Below are 20,749 nucleotides of genomic sequence, written 5' to 3' on the forward strand. Positions count from 1 at the left end.
CAGGGTAAACATTATGTTTATTTCATGCATGCAAGACCCAAATAGAACATACTTAATATCAGTGGGATACAAAAGGAAGTGTAGTCACAGCAGGGTTGCCGCTGATACCAGCAGATTCAAAGAAACATGTCTTCAAAGTAGTCATCAAACTCTTCCTCCCTAAACAGATGAAACAACCAAAACACAGACATGTCAATTCCTGTCATGCTCACTGCTGACGTAAAACAGTCGAATAGGGGGGCTGTGATTAACTCTGGCAGAGCATCAGTACTCTACATGAAGTGAGATGATTGTCGGCTTCCAACAATGACTCAGAGCACAAACGGTGAGTAACGGGGAGCAGGAAACGGGAGAAAGGTTGACATGCGGAAAACTTTTCAAAAAAGGGCTGTTGAAGGTAAAAGGTTTCGCCTCCCACCTGTCCTGACAACTTAAAAAAAAAAAAAAAGAAAAAGCGCGGTGACAAACATCCAAATGAGCTACATGCTGCGTTATCCCCAAAATCCATTCGAGAGCTTAGAGAGGCAGATAATATATGATGATTAGTCCGTTAACCTCACCTCGATTTTTCCTCCACAGCAGGGGCGGGGCCTCGCCAGTGGTCAGCTTCTGATTGGCTGTCTGGTTCATTCCCAGCTTCACTGTCTGTTAGGAGAGTTTAATAGAAAACAAGATAATAGTCAACAGTGTTCTTTTACACAAATGTAATGCAAAAGAAAGAAAGACAGAAGGAAGGAATGAAGGAAAGAAAAGAGGAAGTAAAGAGAGAAGAAAGGAAGGAAAAAAGGAAGGTAAAAGACAGGAGGAAGCATGGAAAAAAGAAGGAAAAGAGGTAGGATGCATAAAGAAAGTAGGTAGAAAAGGTGAAAGGTCACAAAGTAAAAAACCAGCACAAAGGTCACTGGGAACAAAAGAGGGTCATTTCCTATGTGAGAGGATTCTTTAAAGCAACCTTCCAGGAAGGCTGTTGAATAAATGAAAAGTTGGTTCTTGTATCCGTTGGTGTTATGAGTTGAAACAGGTTAATTATTGCTGTGCGTTTCCTACTTCAGCCTCGTCTTTAGCTCCTTAATTGCATCTGCAAACAACTTACATTCCTAAAAAAGGTCTGGCGCTCATTTCTACAGACCACCGGTTTCAAATACAAACACAAACAGAGAGCATGTGTGTGTTTATGGTTCTCGCAGCATGCTGAGCTAAATTATATAACAAGGAAGTTTGCTCCTCGTGTACATTTTCACCTTCCCTGCCCTGTGATCCGTCAAGGAACGAAACAAAACAAAGGCGCACGGGGGCAGAGGCAATGTCACGCTGTTCACAGCGAACAACTAAATAAAAGTGGAGATAAAAAATATTTTAAAACCTAAATAAAAGCCAAAAGAAGACAGACCCGCTGTCAGCCGATTAGCATTAACAGCAGGGTTAACCTATGTGCCTCCAGGAGGAGCTGTCAGCGTGTTTTCAGTCAAAAAGTTGGAAGCAAAGCGATCTAAATGCCCAAGGAAGGGGATGAAAATTGGATTTATTTTCTTCAGTGTGAAAGTGATGTGTGGGTGTGTAATTTGGAGATGTGTGCGCCACCTTTATCAGAGTTTTGCGCCTCTGACTCCGAACTGCTGGAGGAGGTAGAGCCGCCTGTGGAAAATGCCAGATAGAGTAATAAAATTTCTATAAAATAGAAAAAATTACATGTAAACAAAGCTGCTTGTGAGTGGTAGATTCATTAAATAGCAGCCAGAAAAGTAATCTCATAGAAGATCGTGGAGAAGCGGCACCTTTCTGCTTCTTGTGTCTGTGTTTTTTAGAAGAAGAGGAGGATTTCCTCCTCTTCTTTTTCTTCTTCTTTGTTGGTTCTTCGTTCTCCTCGGAGATCTTTCTTTTCCTCTTCACTTTCACCTCCTTTCTCCTGAAAAGAAGCACAGATTGACCAAAATGGAACATGGTAAACTCTTAACTCTTGCACAAAAAGCCACACAGAATGAATCAAAGCAAAAGCATATTGGTTTTTAATTATTTTCGATAGTCATCACAACATTGCTGGTAATTGCAGACAGCAGTTATGAGCCGAGGCTGGATTTATAAGCCCCAGAGCGCCGCATCACTGTGTGTGCTCGCTGTCTGCGGTGGTCTGCCCTACTTTGAGCAGACAAGTGCACACTCTCCACAGTCTCAGAAATACGTCTTAGAGAGCCAAATAACCTAGATTTTTTTTTTTAATATTAAAGATCAAATGTAAGTGGGCTTACTTGTGATGGTAGTTGAGTTTGAACGAGCATTCAGGACACAGTCCTAAAAAAAGAAACAATGTCAGTACTGCTGACCTCTTTGTGGTTATAATGCAAATTAAGTAGAAGGATGAAGTCTGGCATTTTGATCTGGAGTTTATTTACAGATAATTGTCTTTGTTTTATTATCAGAAGTGTATTTCTCTCCTCCCTAAACCTTTTATACTTTATACTCCAGGACTGGCGACCGCTCGCCCGTTGACAGCTGGAGATAGGCACAAGCACCCTTCCTGACCCCAATGGGATAAGAAAACGGATGAAGGGACGGACGGACGGACAGACAGACAGACGGATGGACGGATTTACACTTGATCAACATCTGTTGAACTTTTAAGGTTTTTGAGTCATAGCTGCTATTTGTCTTATTTTTGATAAAGTATCTGATCATTTATTAATCCACTTAAGTCAACATGAATCATTCTGGCATAAAGGCTCCTTAACTTGTGGAATAAGCAACAGTTATATTGACTAAAAAAAAATTAGCATTCAGTTCAGTACCTAGTAAATTTATTCATGACCCTAGAAATGTTCAAGGTTCTGTCACACCACACCAGCAAACTGTGATGTATTTTATTGAGATTTTACGTGACAGAAAAGGACAAAGTGTTGTATAATTGTGAAGCAGAAGAAAAACGATAACTGGTTTTCGAAAGGTTTTGCACTAAAAATTTTGAGACGTGTGCATTTGTATTCAGTCCCCACAAATCAATACTTTCAGAGGACAGTTTTGGCTTCGATTTCAGCTGCAGGTATGCCTCCATCAGCCTTCCACTTCTTAAAGTTTTTGCCCAATGTTCTTTACAAAGATTGCATCTTTTAGCTGCAATTTTTAGGTCTTGTCACAGATTCTCAACTGGGTTCAGGTCTGAACTTTGATTAGGTCTTTCTAACTCCTCGAAATGTTCAGATTTTTTCGGATGATGGCTTGAACAGTGCCCTGGAAAATGTTCAACACTTTGGGGATTTTGTTTTGTAACCTAACCCAATACCAGACTAGACTTTGAGGGAGGTAAGACTCTGACCATTTTCACAACCATTGATATCATATTCATATGTTAATGCTGCAAAAAAACTGCCTGTGTCAGCTCGATAGCAAGTGAACCTATAACTGACACACCATTACATGTAGACCCTGAACTACAAACTGCTTCATGTCCAACAAATAATAATACAAGCTGGTAACAAGTTCAACAGACAAACAAGACAAGTCTGAAAAGCTGAATGTTATCTGACTTAGCGTTAGCTGCAGGCAGAGTGAGTGGAGGTGACAGGTGAAGGTCTTTCTGTCTGTGTTGTACACTGGAAAATGTTTCTCCCTTTTGTTTTTTCATCTCATCTTTCTAGACACGTAAGGACAAAGGTGGCAGCATTGACACTTTCAAACTGAAAAACTTTATTGATTGCTATCGAGTGTAGCCCAGGGTTTCACTTCTAGTCGCATACATACTATGAATTAGGCGACTTCTACAGGCAACTGCTTACAACTCGTACTATTCGAGATGATCAGAGTCAAGGTGGTTGAATAAAAATGGACACCATTTTTTTGTAAAAAAAAATATTTGTGTTGGTTTATCACATAAGGTCCCAATAAAATACAATGAAGTTTGTGGTTGTAACTTGACAACATTTGAAAAAAGGCCAACGGGTATAAACACCTTTGACCCCAAGAATCTGTATAATGATCCGCTTAGAAAAACAACTTTCAGATACCGTTCGTCTTCGGGGGTTTTTTGTTCTAACTTGATACTTCCTTTCTCCTTCACCTACTGAGTTTTGTCATTTGCAGTCCAGCACTGGACAATATCAGAATCAGCTTTACTCATCAAATCTGCGCACACAAACGAGGGATTTGAGTCCAGGATGTATGACGTCTGCACAGATGTTAGCGTCCCTTTCCCTGACCCTAGACCTGTTCTCTGTGAATCCGTCGTCGTCTCCACCGTAATGTATGCTACCATGACCCAGTCAAAGACTTGACAGGATAAACAGAAGAACAAGCAGCCAAAATCCAAGGTAAAACTTTAAAAAGCCTTCAAAGGAGTGGAATGATCAAAGCACCTTTAAAGGTTACTGCAAAGTCTGGATGCTTAGAAGGAAAGCATAAAGAATATAAGAGGTTTAAACTGTTCAACATTACTGTCACTGTGGATATTTTGTTCAAGAAAGCCATTTGGCTGCTTTGCTCCAATCATTCTGTTTCTCTGACATCTTCTCGGTGAAACATAATCTTTTCTCTTTTCTTCTAAACAGTCACAAATTGGGCTCATATGCAGCAAAAACTAGATTTGTATTTTATGTTTGGCGGTGACCTGCCACTTCAGCTCGTTAAAAGAGCCTGTCATTCTCAGCTTGACTGACTTGGCGGATCCGCAAATTACAGTAATTTCAACGCGATTCTCTGCAGTGTGACACCTGGAAGAGTGTTATTATGGGTTGGGGGTGACAGACAGGTGCATTATCAGCCACGGAGTTGGGTTAACACATACCCAATTACGTATTTAAAACAGATTTTCAAACTCACTGAGTTTGACCAAAGCGTTCCTCTTCTCCCCGTGTTCCACGTAGGCAAAATTCACCTCCCAGCTCTTCAGGCCCTCCTCTTTTCCACAGTGTTTGTTCCCACACTGGAACTGACCTGAAAGATCAAAGTACATACAGCACTTTGCAAAAGTTTACAGGCACATTTTTTACCCCCCCCTGCCCCCCACCCCTCTACTTATTCTCCGACTTTTTATTTCGATATGCACAAAGTGAGACATAAAAATCAATTGAGTCAGAGGTCTAACAGGGAAAATATTAGGAATAAATACGAAAAAACCTCACAGAGGAAAGACATAAAAGTTTTATTTGAGAAGTGGGGGATTTCACAAAACCTCCAGAAGTGTCAACCGTTCTTTCACCCCTCTTCACCTATCTCTGCACTCCTTCCACCTTATCAACAAAGCTCCTTCTCATCTCCCTTATTTCATCTCTCTTCATGGCCCAGGGCCACCCTCTAGCCACTGCACAGCCCGCCTATTATCCCTAGAGAAGCTTAAGGTGCACTGATCTGGTCTCCGGGGTTCCTCCAGATTGTACCAGAAGGAGTGAGTGCGTCATAGCGCTCCGCTCTTGGCTGGGGGACAGGAAGGGATCCACTGTGGGAAAAGCGACATTCGCCCTCACCTGCAGCAGCTCAAGATGCTTTCAGCAATCGGCTGAGGTGACGCTGGCTGCTGCCACTTCGGGCCGCTGCGGCCAAAAGGCAGACTCACGTGTGAGATTAAGAAGCAATGACGTCAGAGAAAAAAAAACAAAAAAAAAAACAGACAACAAAAAAAAACAAAAAAAACAGAGACTTCTGGCTCTGGTCCGAGGTTGTAACAATTACAGGATTTGTCATCAGGGGAGAAAACACAAACACTATACTTGGCATCTCTACTCTAAACCCATTTGTGTATTGGTGTATAAATGTTTGTGAGTCAAAAAGTGGGAATGCCACTTTGAGTGGTCAGAAAAGCGTCGTGAATGTTAAGTCCATTTCCCATAATGTAACACAAAAAGCCAATAAGAGCCTATTTTTGTTTGCACACTAGATAAAATTTTATAAAAGGTCATTATTTTGTCTAATATCAGTTTTTTCTGACCAATCAGAGTGTCTCCACCCCTTCCACTTAGTTTCACATTAAGATGGAGACTGTGCTGGTATTTGCAGTGCTTAATGCTCCGTGTGTTGGGCTCCAGTTGCCTTGGAGCTGCATGCATAGCAACTGAAATTAATGACATTCAAGTAAAGTTTATGAATCAGGCAAACAACTTTTTCTCTAAGATTTGTCCTCACATCATTACCCAGAGCCACTTTTTTTTCTTCCCGAGATAAACTTTATTGTTCAACTTTTTTTTTTACCAGAACCTTCCTTATGACAAATAACTCCCTAAAGCAATTTAAAAAGAACTTTCTGGTTTTGCATCATCAATTCAAATTAAAGCTCTCATCCCATCACACTGTCAAATTAATATCAATAACAACTTCCACCTAGAGACATTAGTATGCTGTCCTGCCCATTAACTCTAACATTTGCAATAAACTGGGAATTTGTCCGTGGTGTGTTCAAGTCTTTATTATACATATAAAATCCTAATAAATATCTAATGTATGTACATAAACAGTGGTGTTTATAGCTAAAGAAAAGATCACAAAAGCATTTCTTGTGAGACAAACTGCCCTTGAATAAGTTCCAAGTCCCTGCAGCATCGGAGAACCAGCTCAGTGTCGAATATAAAAGATTATCATATATTCAAAGGGCACACCAGTGCAAGTTTGACCCCCACACGAGGTACACACAACCTCAACTCTGGCAGAGTAAAATTCATATTAAATCTGTGTCCAAGCAATTTCTTTTACAGCATAAATGCCAAAAACTCAAATATAATCAAGGCTAGAATTGTTCGCTTAGTTCTGTCAGCCTCCAGCCCCCCGGGCGGGCGCTACAATGTCTCATGTGGAAAATAAAATGGACCAATTTAGTCGCTTTCATGTGTTTTGAGGGTTTCTTTTTAAGCGGCACAAAGGGGGCATTTAACTTCTTTTTAAATGCCCACTGAAATAATTTAAAGATAAGGTAAACGACGTCCATTGTGGTTTGTTGACGTGCCTTAACTGTTCCCACACTTAAGGTCAGGTAAGCCTCACATGGGTCTATGAAAAAAAAAAAACTGAAACTGACAACAGGTTGGCTAAGTAAAGCCCGCTAAGAGGGGAAACTCCTTCCCTCTTACGTCAATGGCTAATTATGCCACCAGCCAGCGGCTTGAGATCAAGACAGACATTTACTGCAGGACAGATGGCTGCATGATTAACGGTCACTGGATAAAGTCAAAGAGTTGAGGCCTGAGTCAGAGGGTATTCCTTTTTAAAATCTCTCTCAGATACTCGTGACTCATGTGAAATCATTTCTGAATCTTACATGATAACAACTGACGCAGAGCAATTTGTTTGATTGAATTATTTTTGTTTTCTGAGAAAAAAAAGAGCATCTGTCTAGTTCAGATAAACAAAAATGGCACCTGCAATAAATAAGAAGGTAAAAAATAAATAAAATAAAAAAAACAGGAAAGTATTTCATCTTTAACGCTTTTGCATTTTGACCCAGTGGACCTTAGGAGAGTTTTTACGCTCTGCTTCAATTTCATCATTAATAACTTTTAAGACAGCCAGAGGCACTTCCAGAAGAAGCTTTGGTTTTTATTAGATCTATGTTTTTAGATCATTTGGCAAACTCACAGTGGATTTTAAGCAGACTCTTAATCTGATGCTGGCTAAAAGCCCTGAACATTACAGCCAATCAGTGTTGGGTTTCAGTCCCGCTCATCAGATCACCAGATATAGCGAGATTTGTTTCCTGGTTTACCGTCCAAACAACTTGGGAAATCTAAAAAGTTTTGTTGTATATTTTGTTTATTTTATCTTTTAAACTGATTAAACACCTTCTCACATCCCCTCTCAAGCAGAGGTGAGGTGAGACATCTTTATGTCTAAAAGCCTCTGTGGGATGCTCCTTTTAGCTTTAATTATGTTACTGACCTGCCGCCAATTAACCTCATCAGCAGAGACGTTCCAGCAGGAGACTTCTTACGCATCACACAGTTTGAATAGGCTTACGCTGAACCTCTGCAAGCATCTTGTAAATAAGCACTAAATAGGCAGGAAAATGTTTTTTTTCTTTAAACATCGATGCTGAAACTAGACGCTGAGATTTTCAGAATCCATCTGAAGTTGATCTCAGTCAGATCCTTCTTACGACCTTGTTTGCAGATTTATGTGAAGGACCAACACAAAGTAGAGCATAATTGTGAAGAGGAAGGGAACCAAAGAACCGTGGGATGTATCGAGTACATTCAAGCTGCATCAGTAAATGCTTTATAAGAATACTATCTACTGAAATTGCAGCTACAAGTCTTTTGGGGTATGTCGAGCTAAAATCCACAAATACTTGCGACCTCTCTGAAAACACTTATAACTTCCTATATTAACAGTTCAAACATCAAATGTATTTTAATATGCATTAATGCCCAGAGCGGTAACTGTCTTAGCTCTTAGAGAGAAGCTAACATTTACACTTCTCAAGGGAATCTCCTCGATTGGCTACCGTGCAAATGACAGCTAATGCTATGTCAAGTCGCATTGCGTCTTGGTATTTCAGTTTCCCAAGCTGCATTTTGAAATAGATGAATTTGTGAATACCAAACAGTGAAAGTAACAGAAAGTAACGCCCTCTCTTCCACTGAAGCTCTGGCTCTATGTTTAGGGTCGTTGTCCTGCAGGAAAAGTCAACCTCCCACCCCAAGTCTCAAATCTTCTTTCTACCTTCTTGTCCCTGTTGAAGAAAACCGCATGATGCTGCCACCTACAAGTGACACAACCAAGATGTTTTGTTCAGTATAATTTGCGACATTATCCCTCCAGACATAGGGATTCGCCTATTATCCCTACATGGCCCGTGACAAACTGCCAGCAGGACTTCTCAATGCTGCTCGGTTGATCTAGTTCCAACATCTGATCAGGATGCTCCCTGAGTTCCTCCCTTCGGAGATTTTTCAGGCATGTTCTGCTGGGAAAAAGACCCAGAACATGTTTATTATAGCAGTCAGAAATACCCCAGCGATTTTAACCGAGACATGATAGACATAAATATGTCATCAACAAACTTTCTGTGAAATGTGGATGCAGGCAAATTCTCTAAACGCGGAGCTGCTCTTCAAATGGCTGGTCATCGCAACGCTACCCGACACGCTTCTCAGCTCCTGCTGCTGGCCTGTGAGGAGCTGATTTTCCTCGATGTGCGCACATAAACTTCTAAAACTCTGCAAACGACACGGGGAACTGCTAACCCACTTGACCCAGATGCGTTCTCTGTGCGCTTCACGGTTTGAAAGTGTCAAACATTCACTCTGTTTAGCTGAGCAAACAGCGTCAGACGCCACTGAGATTACCTGCATTGTATCCATTTCTTTTGACTGATCGCTTTTCCATTAAGAAACAAAGATCTGAAAGCACACAATCACAGATAAACAGAAAATACTAGACAGTTTGTCCCTGAGATTAAAGCCTGGGAGCTGGGAGCTGTCATTTATAAATCACATTTAATAGATACATTGCAACTGATCTATTCAGTCTGGCAACACAGAGCTCAGCAGGGTATTGCTAATTATGAAGTACAAACACTCCATGGAACAAAGACTTGGCTAAATACATTATTTAAAGCAGAAGAACTGATGATTTCACCTATAAATTGCTTTGCCACTTTCATTTTACTTCAGCAGGAACTTAAAGGAAACTGCCAGAATGCAAAATGAAGTCAGATGAGATAAACTACTGAGAAAGCTCTAAATGCCCTCCATCAACCTCATATATTAGAACAATTTAAGAAAATTCAAGACACACCACAGTAAAAAGGTAAAAATAACCTTGAGAAATAACCCTATTCCTTAAATTCTTTGACATTTTGTCAAGTTGCAATCAGAAACTCCTTCTTTTTTTTTTTTTTTTTAAGTAGTGATTTCATGTGGTGGACCAAAACAAAGTAGTGCATAATTTTGGAGAAGGGAAATTCATGTTTTCTCCCGTTTTCCACAAAGGCAAATCTGATGTGATAAGCATTTGTAGTCAGTCCAAATAAAATATATTGAAGTCAGCGGCTGCAACGTGACAAAATGTGAAAAAGCTAAAGTTGGCGTGCTCCAGTTAAAAGTGTTAGTCCCCCAGAAGACGCAGAGGTGTGTCGAGTCTCATTCCTGCTCTTTAAGAATGTAGAGACCATTTTTATTCCAAGATGTTACACAAGCAAAGACCATTCCCCATTTCATCTGGGGACGCCCACGTACAAGCAGCTTAACATCATCTACCGCTGCCCTCTGACCTCCTGCTGACAGCTACACTGAAGTGTAATTTATACCAGAGGAAAAAAAAAAAAACCTGAAAAACATGACCGGGAATGCAGCACTGCAGCTGAACATCTGCTCCGGCATAACAGAATTTCAAGACAAACTGGAAATATGAGCAAAAACACAAAAGCCTTGGTGTCAGTTGCACACAAGCTTTTCACAAACAAGTCAGCTAAATGCCAGTGGGGCCTATCAGCTGCAGGCAAATATCTCCACCAGAGTGGCGACACTACGGTGTCAGCAAACCGCTAAGAAGGGTGTTTGATGTCAAAAATCACAGATAAAGTTGAAAAAAAAAAAAAGGATTAGAGTATAGGAAAGAAAAAAACTGATTTCGAGGGCAAACAAACATCGCACCCTCTGTGAATTTCTTCTTTGCAGGGAGAAGAGAAGACAGTGATGCTGCTTCGCTACCCTTGGACATGCTGATATTTGTAAAATAGCTCTAAAAGGCCATGTAGCTATTACAGTACATCGACTCCTCTGAGATAAAAACAAATACAAAGAGTGTTTGTTCTCGCAGCTTAAAGGAGGGAGACAAAGTGTCTTGCACCTCCGCTATAATATTTAACAACCTCATTCAATGTGTGACAGTTCAATCAACATGTTTTATTGGAAGGAAAAGTGATGTTTGACAAAATTATTTTGTCATGGACTTAGTTAGCAATCAGACGCTGATTAGAGAAAATGAACGTAATGAGAGCACCAATGCTTTTTGGAAATGGAGAGCCAAAACAAATTCATTACTTTTTCATCAATCTTGAGGGTAATTTAATTTAGCACTGCTCTTAGCCAAAAAAAAAAAAGGAAAAAGAAATAAGATATGAAGGACTTGTTTAAACCAAAGGTTGTTCCAGTAAACACAAATGAAAATATTAAGTCAGCAAGATGACAGTTTGTGGTGTGACGAAAAACATGACCAATACTCCAGAGGGGATGAATAGATGTGTTTTCATTACGTTCTGAAGTAGAAAACATAACTTAAGGCTCTCCACACCAAAGAATTGCAAAGAATATTTGCCATTAATGATGTGAAGAATACTGAAGGCTTTCCAGATTGTTATAAGTCAACAGCACACAGAGTGGGTCTGGGTTTCTGGATACGGAGCAGCAGTGAAGAGTGAACAGTGAAAACACAGCAGACCCATCACTAATGAGATAAAATATGGCAAACCCTATGGTCATTAAATCACAATTCCTTGCTGCACCTGGTAGTTTAAAAAAAGCTGTTAAATACGCCCCTGCTGCACCGCTAAACGATAAATTACACACTGCACTTATTAAGTGCCACCTAGTGTTCCAATAGTGCCATAACAGGAGAGCTTAGCATTTAATTAATTAATTTATTTAATAGATTAAAGATAATTTTTTTTTGCAATTCCTTAAAACTATTCAAAATGACCGCCCAAAACAAACTTATCAAGACAACAAGGAAATTAACAAATAAGTTGAATTAATTGTATTGATATGGAACAAACTACCTCATCAACCCCCCCCCACATTCTGTAATGGTAAAATATCTATAGAACATCTCTTGAAAAGAAAGAGGAATTTCAAACTCGTTCAAACAGAGTGTGACATAATCAAATCATTTTCTGAACAGAAGTCTTAAGCAAGATATATAAAGAAAGCCTGAAAGTACGTCTGACTCCTCGACCTTACATCACACCGCAGCCATGAAAGGGAGGCTAAGTGTCCTGGCAAATCACCTTATTGGACGGAGAGTGGTGGACATGACCTAACGGGAACATAACCCCTTTATTTGAACAAAGACGTTTGCAGCAGAGCCAAAGTGTGTGGACCTTATGAGTGTATGAAAGGTCAGTTTGACAGGGGGAAAGTTCATCCCTTTAAAACGTATCTGTAAACAGAGATCTAGTCTGGTTATGTCATTTCTATTACACGTGAGCTGGGACTAACACGTTGTCCACGTAGAATAGCTGGAAATCAAATGCATCTTCTTGCTGATGAATTTTTGCACCAATTTGAGTGTTTGCTCTGCTCAGCTTAAGCCAAATCAGTCTTAAAGTTGTATTCCTTCTATTACAGCACATATTTAAACCTCATGCACACAATTGGATACAACAAAACTAAACGGGAATCCTATATCTGCTCTACAGAGTCAAGTTTGGTATTGATTTCACAGGCGAGAGAGAGTGCCGTGTTTCCAGCAGCGGTTCAGTTTGACCCACCGGGAATTATTAGCACACAAATCAAAGGGGTGACACTTGAAGTGAAGCGCATCTGACCCATCTAATCCCACTTCCTGTAGAGTACTGCAACAGGGGATGAACTGTCAGAGACCAGGATTACACAGTCTTAATCTGGAACAATATATTGGCTTAGTCAGTCTTCTCAGACACACTTTATGTTTGTGAGGCTGCAGCGGTGTAAACATAAGAGAACTAGAAACCCCTAAGATAAAGTCGGTGTCCTGTTTTAGCTGCTGGAAATATATTGCATTGGATCCCCACTAAAGTAAACTCCCTTCTTTACTTGAAACTGCACAGTACAAGGCAGTTTCTGCATAAACATGCTTGCAAACACAGAGAACGTACCTCCCGCCTTGGCAGAGATATTACTGAAATATAAAATGAATATGTCTCCCAGCACATCAATGAGCTATCGAAGCAGGTGTACCCTCACTAAGCTGCAGATACTGTCCTTCCCGGTAAAAACTATAAATATCAGTCACTGCCACACGGAGGAGAGGAGGTGTGGCACTAATCCTCAACAAATAATAGAGAGCAATCATCAAAGCTCTTCCAAGACTGTCTCAACAGAACAGAGGGAGGATGAAGATGAGAGGCATAAACAGAGCACTAAAGTGTTTTGAATGAGTCAAAATATCAAGGGGATTCGAGCATCCCCTGAAGGTGAGGTGAGGAAAACGTAAAAGAAACAAAACAGAGAAAAACAATGAATATAGTATATTCATATAAGTGTAAAACTAAAGTCTCTCGTCTAAGTCTCTAGAGAAGGGGAACGTCTTAAGAACATTATTGTGTTAACTAATGAGCAAAGAGTCTTTATCTCTGTCCCCATCTAGTGGATACATTTGTAAACTTCCTGTCACGTGTAATGATCAAAAAAGTACTAAATGTTACTGTTTAGTGTATTTAAAATAAGTTAGTATTAAATAAAGTGAGCCCTTTCTCAAAACGGTAAATGTACAATATGTTAAAATGATTAAGAATAAAACACTTAATGTTTCTATGTGAGTGAAAGTCAAGTTCCAGAACTATCCTACCGAGTTGAAATGTGCAGCTTGCAAAAGGGCAACTAAAAGTGAAGAAGACTGTGTTTACCTCAGGGATTTTCTGCTAATAAAGACAAGGATTATGGGCTTAGCTATCCATAAGGGGGGAGAAAAGCTTAAGAAAAAAAAACACAACAACTTTACGGTAATTAGGGAGTGAGACGCACCTTTTCCAGAAACAACTTCATTTTCTGTTCGCCAGCGAAATCCAAACTGTTGGACAGAGATAAAAAGTCATCAGCGTGATTCATGTCATTCTTCCAACCGTTTTTCAGACAGACCGAGATGATTGATGCAGTTTTTCATCTCTTCTGGAATTTCTCTAGACCAGGCTGGGATGTGACAGACCAGACGATCACATCCTGTGTGATAGACCACACCGTCTGGTCTATCACAGATGATTGTCTACTTCATGTTCTCAGATGGACCCTAATCAAAAAATGTGTTAATTTTACAGCTCTGGAAATAATCAGGACTGGGTGTGGTTAATGGAATTAAACGCAGCTCTCCAGAAAATGTGACTAATAGCGGTTAATTCATTTTACAAGGCAAACAATTTGACATTTTACACATCGACAGGTTGACTCGGATAGTTTTTTTCCCCTACTTAATAAATAAAAGCATATTTGAAAAATGTTTTCTCTATTTACTCAGGTTATCGCTGCTTGAAACAAAGCAGAAATCTGGGGAAAAAAATCTTCGAGGGCGGCAAAACTATTTCACAGCATTACTTCATCTATTATTAATAAAGTGACGTGTTAAACAAACTGAACAGTCAGTTTTTTTAAATAGACACCACAGAGTCCCAAAAAACCCATCGTGCCACCAACCTCTTTCAACAGCGGGCCGGTTATGATGGAGATTAGTGTCAGTAAGCAAATATTAACCTTCGCACTTTATATCACCACTGGGACAATTATCTAATGGAATCCTTCAAGAAACTAGGACAGAGTCAAACAGTGGATTACTCTGCCATGTCTCACAGAAGAAGTGAGACATCTACCGTGTGGAGAGTTTTTTATTCTGAACATTTTAAAAAGGGATCAACTATCACAAAAAACGTATTTAGCTCACCTTGTTCTCCTTGTACCTGCTGAGATCCGCAATGCAGTACTCCTTAAACAGCTTATCGTAATACTTCTTGGCAATTTCTTTCTCCCTTTAAAAGAAGTTGACTAAAAGTGATGAACAGGCTCATCTCATACACATGCAAGTGAAGACATTTGAGACCCCGAATGCATTTTTCAAACGTGAGGTGAGCGTCTGAAGCAATGAAGTTTCAAACACGAGCAGCTGACGTTGATGAATCACCATGTCATGTCATCCTCGTCCTCGTCCCTCCAGAGGAAGCGGTGATTTTCACGCAGCACGTCCAGGTCGGTTTTGTCTTTAGCTCTGAAATACACAACAGGCCAAACGAGGAAGATTTTAAGCGCAGATAACCGGGGGATGGGGGGAAATGATCTCCGTCACCGACCGTAACAAAGTATTTAGCTGGATCGTGACAACGCATCTCTAACTCCAGTGGCGTAATACAGAAAACAAATTCAGCCACGAGGGTCAGCAGACGACAGATTTTCGAGGAGAAAAGCAGCATACTCACGCAGAGCGTCTGAAGTCGGCCATCTGTCCACCGTAGTACAAAATGTAGTCACCGACAAACTTCTTGTGTCGCTCAAACTGGAAGTGTTTATTCAGGATCAATTGATCAGTCATGTCTTGCCAAAAAACTGACAATTTCCAAACTTCTTTTCATGACTTTTAATGTAGTCAAATAAATGAAATAAGTCACATTTTACAAGCAAAAGAAGGACAAATATTAGCTCTTCCCTTCCAAATAATATTAAAAGAGAAAAAATATATTTCTAATAAGCCCCGTGAAAGCTCTAATTAAAATTCAGAGGAACCAGTTTTCTTCAGAAGCTACCTAATTAGTAAACGGGTGTGTTTCATGCATTTTTATTATAAATACAGCTAGTCTTTGAAAGCCACTAATGTTTAAGAGAGAACATTGGTGAATAAACATCATGAAGACAAAGGAACATAGCAGATATGTAATGTGCAAAAAATATTGGGAAGTTTAAAGCTCTTTTTAAACCTCGTCATGAAAAAAGCTGTCCTTTTCACAATTTCTCACCATTTCCTGTCCCTTTTTGTCTCTCGAATGCTCTTTCTCTATTTTATCTGTGCCAATATTCTCTGCGTTTCCACTGCCAGGTACTCAGAATGCACTGCAGTGTGACCTTCAGGGCCATTCCCTGTTGATGGGCTGTGGCAAGGCTTGAAAACTGATGATCACAAAAGCTCTCCATCCAGCCTGACTGAGCTTTAACAATTTTGCTAAGAAAAACGGGCAAAACTTTTAAAACTTCAAGATGTGCAAAGCTGATAGTGACATAGATCGAGGCCAAGTGCAAATTCATGATCCATCTTTTCAGATAGTCACTTAAAAGCAAAAGAAAATTCTTTTTCGTTTTGATAAAGGGAGATACACTGAATCAATCAGAGAAATGCACATCTGTCTTTAGATTTATTTAGAAAATCTAATCACGCTGATCAGCATGTGAGAGAAGAAAAGGAAGAAACAAGGAAGAAGTGAAACTCAACACATACGATTCTCTTTTTATATCTTTTCAGTCACGAACATGGTGCCTTCCACCCAGCTCTCACCCATTTAGGGAAATTCTTTCAGTTTCTCCTATTTCTGTTTAACTGATACCCATGTAACTAAATCAAACCCAGTTTGGAGGAGTTTCGGTGGAAAGGAGAAGAAAAGCATCTCCGTTGAGGCCTCCGTTATCAGCTCCACAAGAGAAACACCTGCTCAAAAACCTTCATTATCACTTCATTCTACCCAGTAAATAAGCCAAAGTTTTATTTTCCAAGACTCCACTTTTATGCATGCATGTGTTACCTTCACAAATGCACCAATATAAAAATTTGGGCCAATGCTGATATTAATATTACGGTTATAAACAATGTTTACCAACAAACCGACAAACGCATATGCATATTATACATATGCATTTCCCTACAATTGTGTTACTGTAAAACTGACTTTATAATTTAGGTTTACTTATTGGACCAATATCTGTATGTTAATCATTTACTAACACTGACCGATACCAACGTCAATGTCGACATATTGTACATACTTAGTTATTTTCTGTTGTTCTACCACTGAAAAATCAACCAAAATCCTCTGAAGTTTGTAGTTGTTCTAAAGTGAAATGTGAAAAGGGTTCAAGGGTCATGTAATTCAGAAAAGGATACAGCATTCATTGAAATCAGATGTGCTCTTCTGTTTCTGGCTTCCTCTCTGAAAAACAGAGATTTCAACATCAAAATGAAGTTACTCTGAACAACATTTCTATGGTATGGTGAATTGACGGGAAAGGCTGTACTTTCAAAAGAATAAATTATAATAATGACTATGGCATGAAAAATGGGCACCAAATTCAAAGGTTATATTTGAAAAATTTTCTGTTGTTTTTTTCAAGTCAGTAAGAAGGAAATGGAGACTTCTATAAGCAATACATTTCTAAATGGAAGTATATAAAATTTAATTTCGCTCCTGTTTATTACCCCGTACATCATGAAAAGACAAAAATCTGTAAAACTCGACTCTACACCTAGATTCTCATACAATTAAATCCAGGAACTCGAGAGCATTTTTTTTTTTGGAAATAAAAAAAATCAAACACACATCAGAAGAAGTTTAATTGTTCCCCGGCAGCAGTACAGTACCTGTCCACTTCACACGAGTGTAAACTGCGGTGAGCCACCTTGGAGTGCTGACCTTTTTCGAACGGCTTCTGTAAGATTTCCGTCTCACGTTTCCTGTCAAACATGAACACCGAATGTGAGGCGGGTAAACAGAAAGGTGGTAAATAAAACATGTATCTGCTCAGAACACTATAGGAGTATAACAGATGCATGGTTAACCTCCGAAATTTGAATAGAGAAACCATTTCTATGCTTCACTGAGCACAATGAGCGCACGACTCAACTCTTCAGGGTTTCATTTTACCTCTCTCTCGCTTTCTCCGAGGAGTCTCCCTCTCCATCATCATCACTGAAGTCGGAGTCATAGCCACCAGCTCCATGAATCTGTTGATATCGCACATAATACACAAAAATACCAATTTTAAGAGTTGTGAATATTTCAAATAGACATCCAGCAATCCTGTTCAGAGTTATTTGCATTTTGATCCGATCAGGAGGTGAAGTAGTTGTCTTTCCCTTCCAAACCAGCTGGCTGTGCTGTTGATTGCCTGGTTCAAGATGCGGTCATGCAGAAAGCCTCAGATTTTTTTTTCGAATTCTCTGCAAAAGCACCAGGATCAGCTGTCATGTAAAGCTATGGCGATTTCAGTGATCAGAGCTGCAGCATGAAGAACAATGAAGAACATGAAGAACAAGGCTTGGAGGCTCTTTTCCTTTCTGGGTATGATTCCTCAAAGAGTTTTCAATTCTGCTGTCAATACAAAAAACAATTATTTGCTATAATTGCTGCTTCAACTGTTTTGTCAAAGATTATTCCATATTTTTGTGCCTTTGTTTCGGTACTAATATCCTCCTTAGCTTTTGTATTATGTGGTTGGTGTATATTACAGACTGAGACCACCACTTCAGGTTTACGTTATTTGTGTCAAAATGATTTCACATGGTCTAAAGGTTATTACACAAAAATGTAAAAATTTTAAATCAAATTGTATCATTTGATCTAATTGCTTTAAATTAAAACAATTTACCAACATGCTAAAAGATCGCTAGAAAACTGCAAAAATAATGGCACACTGATTATCACAGATATAATTATGTTCTGCGTAACAGTTTATTATCTTAATTTGATAAAAAAAAAAAAAATAGGAAAAATAGAGAACCTGTGCTTTGTTAAGTTTTATTGCTTGTTGTTGTTCTGCTCTTTACATGTAAATACAGCAAACAGATATTATGTGGCAGGCTAGCTGGGCTAGCTGCTCCTGTAGCCAGATTGCATACAGCTACCTTACAGACTTGTTGCTCATTGCGTGCCCATTATAGTTTTAAAGCAGCATTACTTTAATAGGCATAATATAGGGTCTCTGCATTGCAGATCTCTTTGTTTTCAAAATACTTACTTACCATGTAAAACTGACCCACAAAAAGTAAGTACATGGGTACAAAATAAAGTTTGTGTGTGGATATGAATTGATGGCGTCAGGATGTGGTTATTAATTGATAAAAAGTGCATGTGGTTTACTTTATATATTTGTCTAACTTTAAGGGATATGAAACTATTTGTCTAAATTAGCAAAACTAAATGTGAGGGAATATTTTTTATTTTCCCACAAAATCCTGCAATCAAATAAAGAATTAAATAAATTTCTAAGTTCCCTTCACAGGTATCATTATCTAAACATGTTGATATGTAGGGTTAAATTAACTGGTCTTTCTAAATTTTCCTTCGGTATTCTTGTGTGTGTGTGTGTGTGTGTGTGTGTGTGTGTGTGTGTGTGTGTGTGTGTGTGTGTGTGTGTGTGTGTGTGTGTGTGTGTGTGTGTGTGTGAGTGTGTGTGATAAAGCGGCAACCTTTCCCAGGTGTATAAGATGTATGTTTTTTATTTGAAATAGCAAACTTTGCTTAACACACAATTATTACTGTTAACTTATTGGTTTACTCTTACTGAGAACCAAAATGGCTTTAGTTGTAAATTGTTAAAAAGTAAATCAACGTTATTGAAATTGTTTGTAATTTAATGTGAGCAAAAAACTTAACGTTGAATCTAGTGATGTTCCACTAAAAGGTGTTTCTAGTAGGTCTCCCTCTCTGACAGGAAGAGAGAGATTTTGGTATTGTATCACACTATTCAGAATCCTTATGACCACGAAAATAGCTACAACAGAAATATTGCTATTCTGTTGTGGCGTCACGTATTCCTGAATTTACAAAGACGATGTCTGAGTGTATTTGTTTGAATTGAATGCAAGCATCTTATGTAAGCAAAATAGGTCCCGAAATATGTTATTTTGTGACTGTTAGACTCAAATGACAGAGTAAACTCTTACAGAGGTATATTAACACACAGTAAGAAGCTAATGCTTCCATGCTAACACACAAACAACACAGACGCAGAGCAGTGAAACAGTTTCAGACTTGTTTAAAAAACAAAGACTTTCGATTTGTATTTTTATACATTACCTTCACAAGGTTCTCCATGAATTTCTTTGCCCCGTCGCCGATCAATTGTTTACAATGTGAAAAGATCGTCGATGGAGGATGACGTGTCAGAGAAATCGCGCGATTATGACGTCACATCTAGCTGGAACACAAAAAATTTTAATAATAAGAAAAGAACGCGAGAAATTAAGATTAGCAACATATAATTATTATTTTAGTTAGTTGAAAATAAACGATTATTTTATTTATTTAAATAAAAAACATGTAGTTTCTGTAAAATTAATTAGTAAAGCTTATTTATTTATGAAGATTATTTTATTTGTATAGTTTCCTTCTTATTGAATATCTAGTTAGTAAAATAAATTAAGAAAATTGTACCAAGTTATATAATTACATTTAAAAACATGTAATTATATAACTTTATATAACATTTAACTTTAGTTGGTTATATAAATACAGCTGTCATGCAAAACAACAATGTCACACATATTAATGAGATGGATAGCTCAGTAAACCAATAAATTGCTAAACATATAAAATGTATCAATTGTAAGCTAAATATATATATTTTTTAATGATAGTTACAAATTTAGCTAACTAAATAGTGACTTAATTGTTAGGTAAATTAACAAACAATCTAACAAATAAAAATAAATAAATAATAATTATTACATTATTATATTTTATGTATTTTTCACTATAGTCTTTCCTGTTTGGATGAAAATGTGTGTCTTTCTTTGCTTTGTGGCAGTTTTAATGGACCTTTTTGTTTTGTTCCTTCTGTGCCACTGTTCTCATAGTGTAATAAGGTGTATGGCCATTTTTTGTGTGGTTTTCAAAACATGCATGGAAAATAAGAGAACAGAGTGAGAAATAAGAGGCACAGTGGGGAATGCAGCCAGAGAACATCAATGCAAAATTACTTTTATCTTGGAAATTATGCCTCAGCTGCTCTGGAAATTTGGCTGTTTTGAGGTTCATAACGTTCATCTCCAAAGAGGAACAAAGGTCGACCCTTTGTACTGTGGACAGAAAATAAGGAATGTATTATTCATTTTGAATTTTTACGTATAATTCAGAATCAAGATAGATTTTGGGGGGGGTGAAAGTTCAGCACAG

General features: G+C 38.6%; 1 protein-coding gene across 1 annotated transcript; it reads right to left on the reverse strand.

Moving 5' to 3' along the window:
- Positions 1-19,774, reverse strand: fra10ac1 (FRA10A associated CGG repeat 1). The gene is made up of 14 exons (XM_008436702.3): positions 19,652-19,774; positions 17,498-17,577; positions 17,215-17,307; positions 16,741-16,786; positions 15,071-15,147; positions 14,779-14,862; positions 14,542-14,626; positions 13,635-13,680; positions 4,807-4,920; positions 2,247-2,289; positions 1,776-1,906; positions 1,582-1,635; positions 561-645; positions 1-159 (listed from the first exon to the last, which is right to left on the reverse strand). Exons 1-14 carry the CDS (start codon positions 19,667-19,669, stop codon positions 117-119), a joined length of 999 nt encoding a protein of 332 aa, XP_008434924.1. The 5' UTR covers positions 19,670-19,774; the 3' UTR covers positions 1-116.
- Between the last annotated feature and the right edge of the window lie 975 nt (positions 19,775-20,749).

This window comes from Poecilia reticulata, chromosome 19 (genome assembly GCF_904066995.2).
Source record: "Poecilia reticulata chromosome 19, P_reticulata-male-v2, whole genome shotgun sequence".
NCBI lineage: Eukaryota > Metazoa > Chordata > Actinopteri > Cyprinodontiformes > Poeciliidae > Poecilia > Poecilia reticulata.

What these genes read in the sequence shown, in the direction of transcription:
- fra10ac1 (XM_008436702.3), bottom strand. An exon ending in TCGGAGAAAGCGAGAGAGAG is followed by an intron (nt 17,308 to 17,497) that starts GTAAAATGAAAC and finishes CATGTTTGACAG; the next exon opens with GAAACGTGAGACGGAAATCT. An exon ending in GCAGGTACAAGGAGAACAAG is followed by an intron (nt 13,681 to 14,541) that starts GTGAGCTAAATA and finishes TCTGTCCAACAG; the next exon opens with TTTGGATTTCGCTGGCGAAC.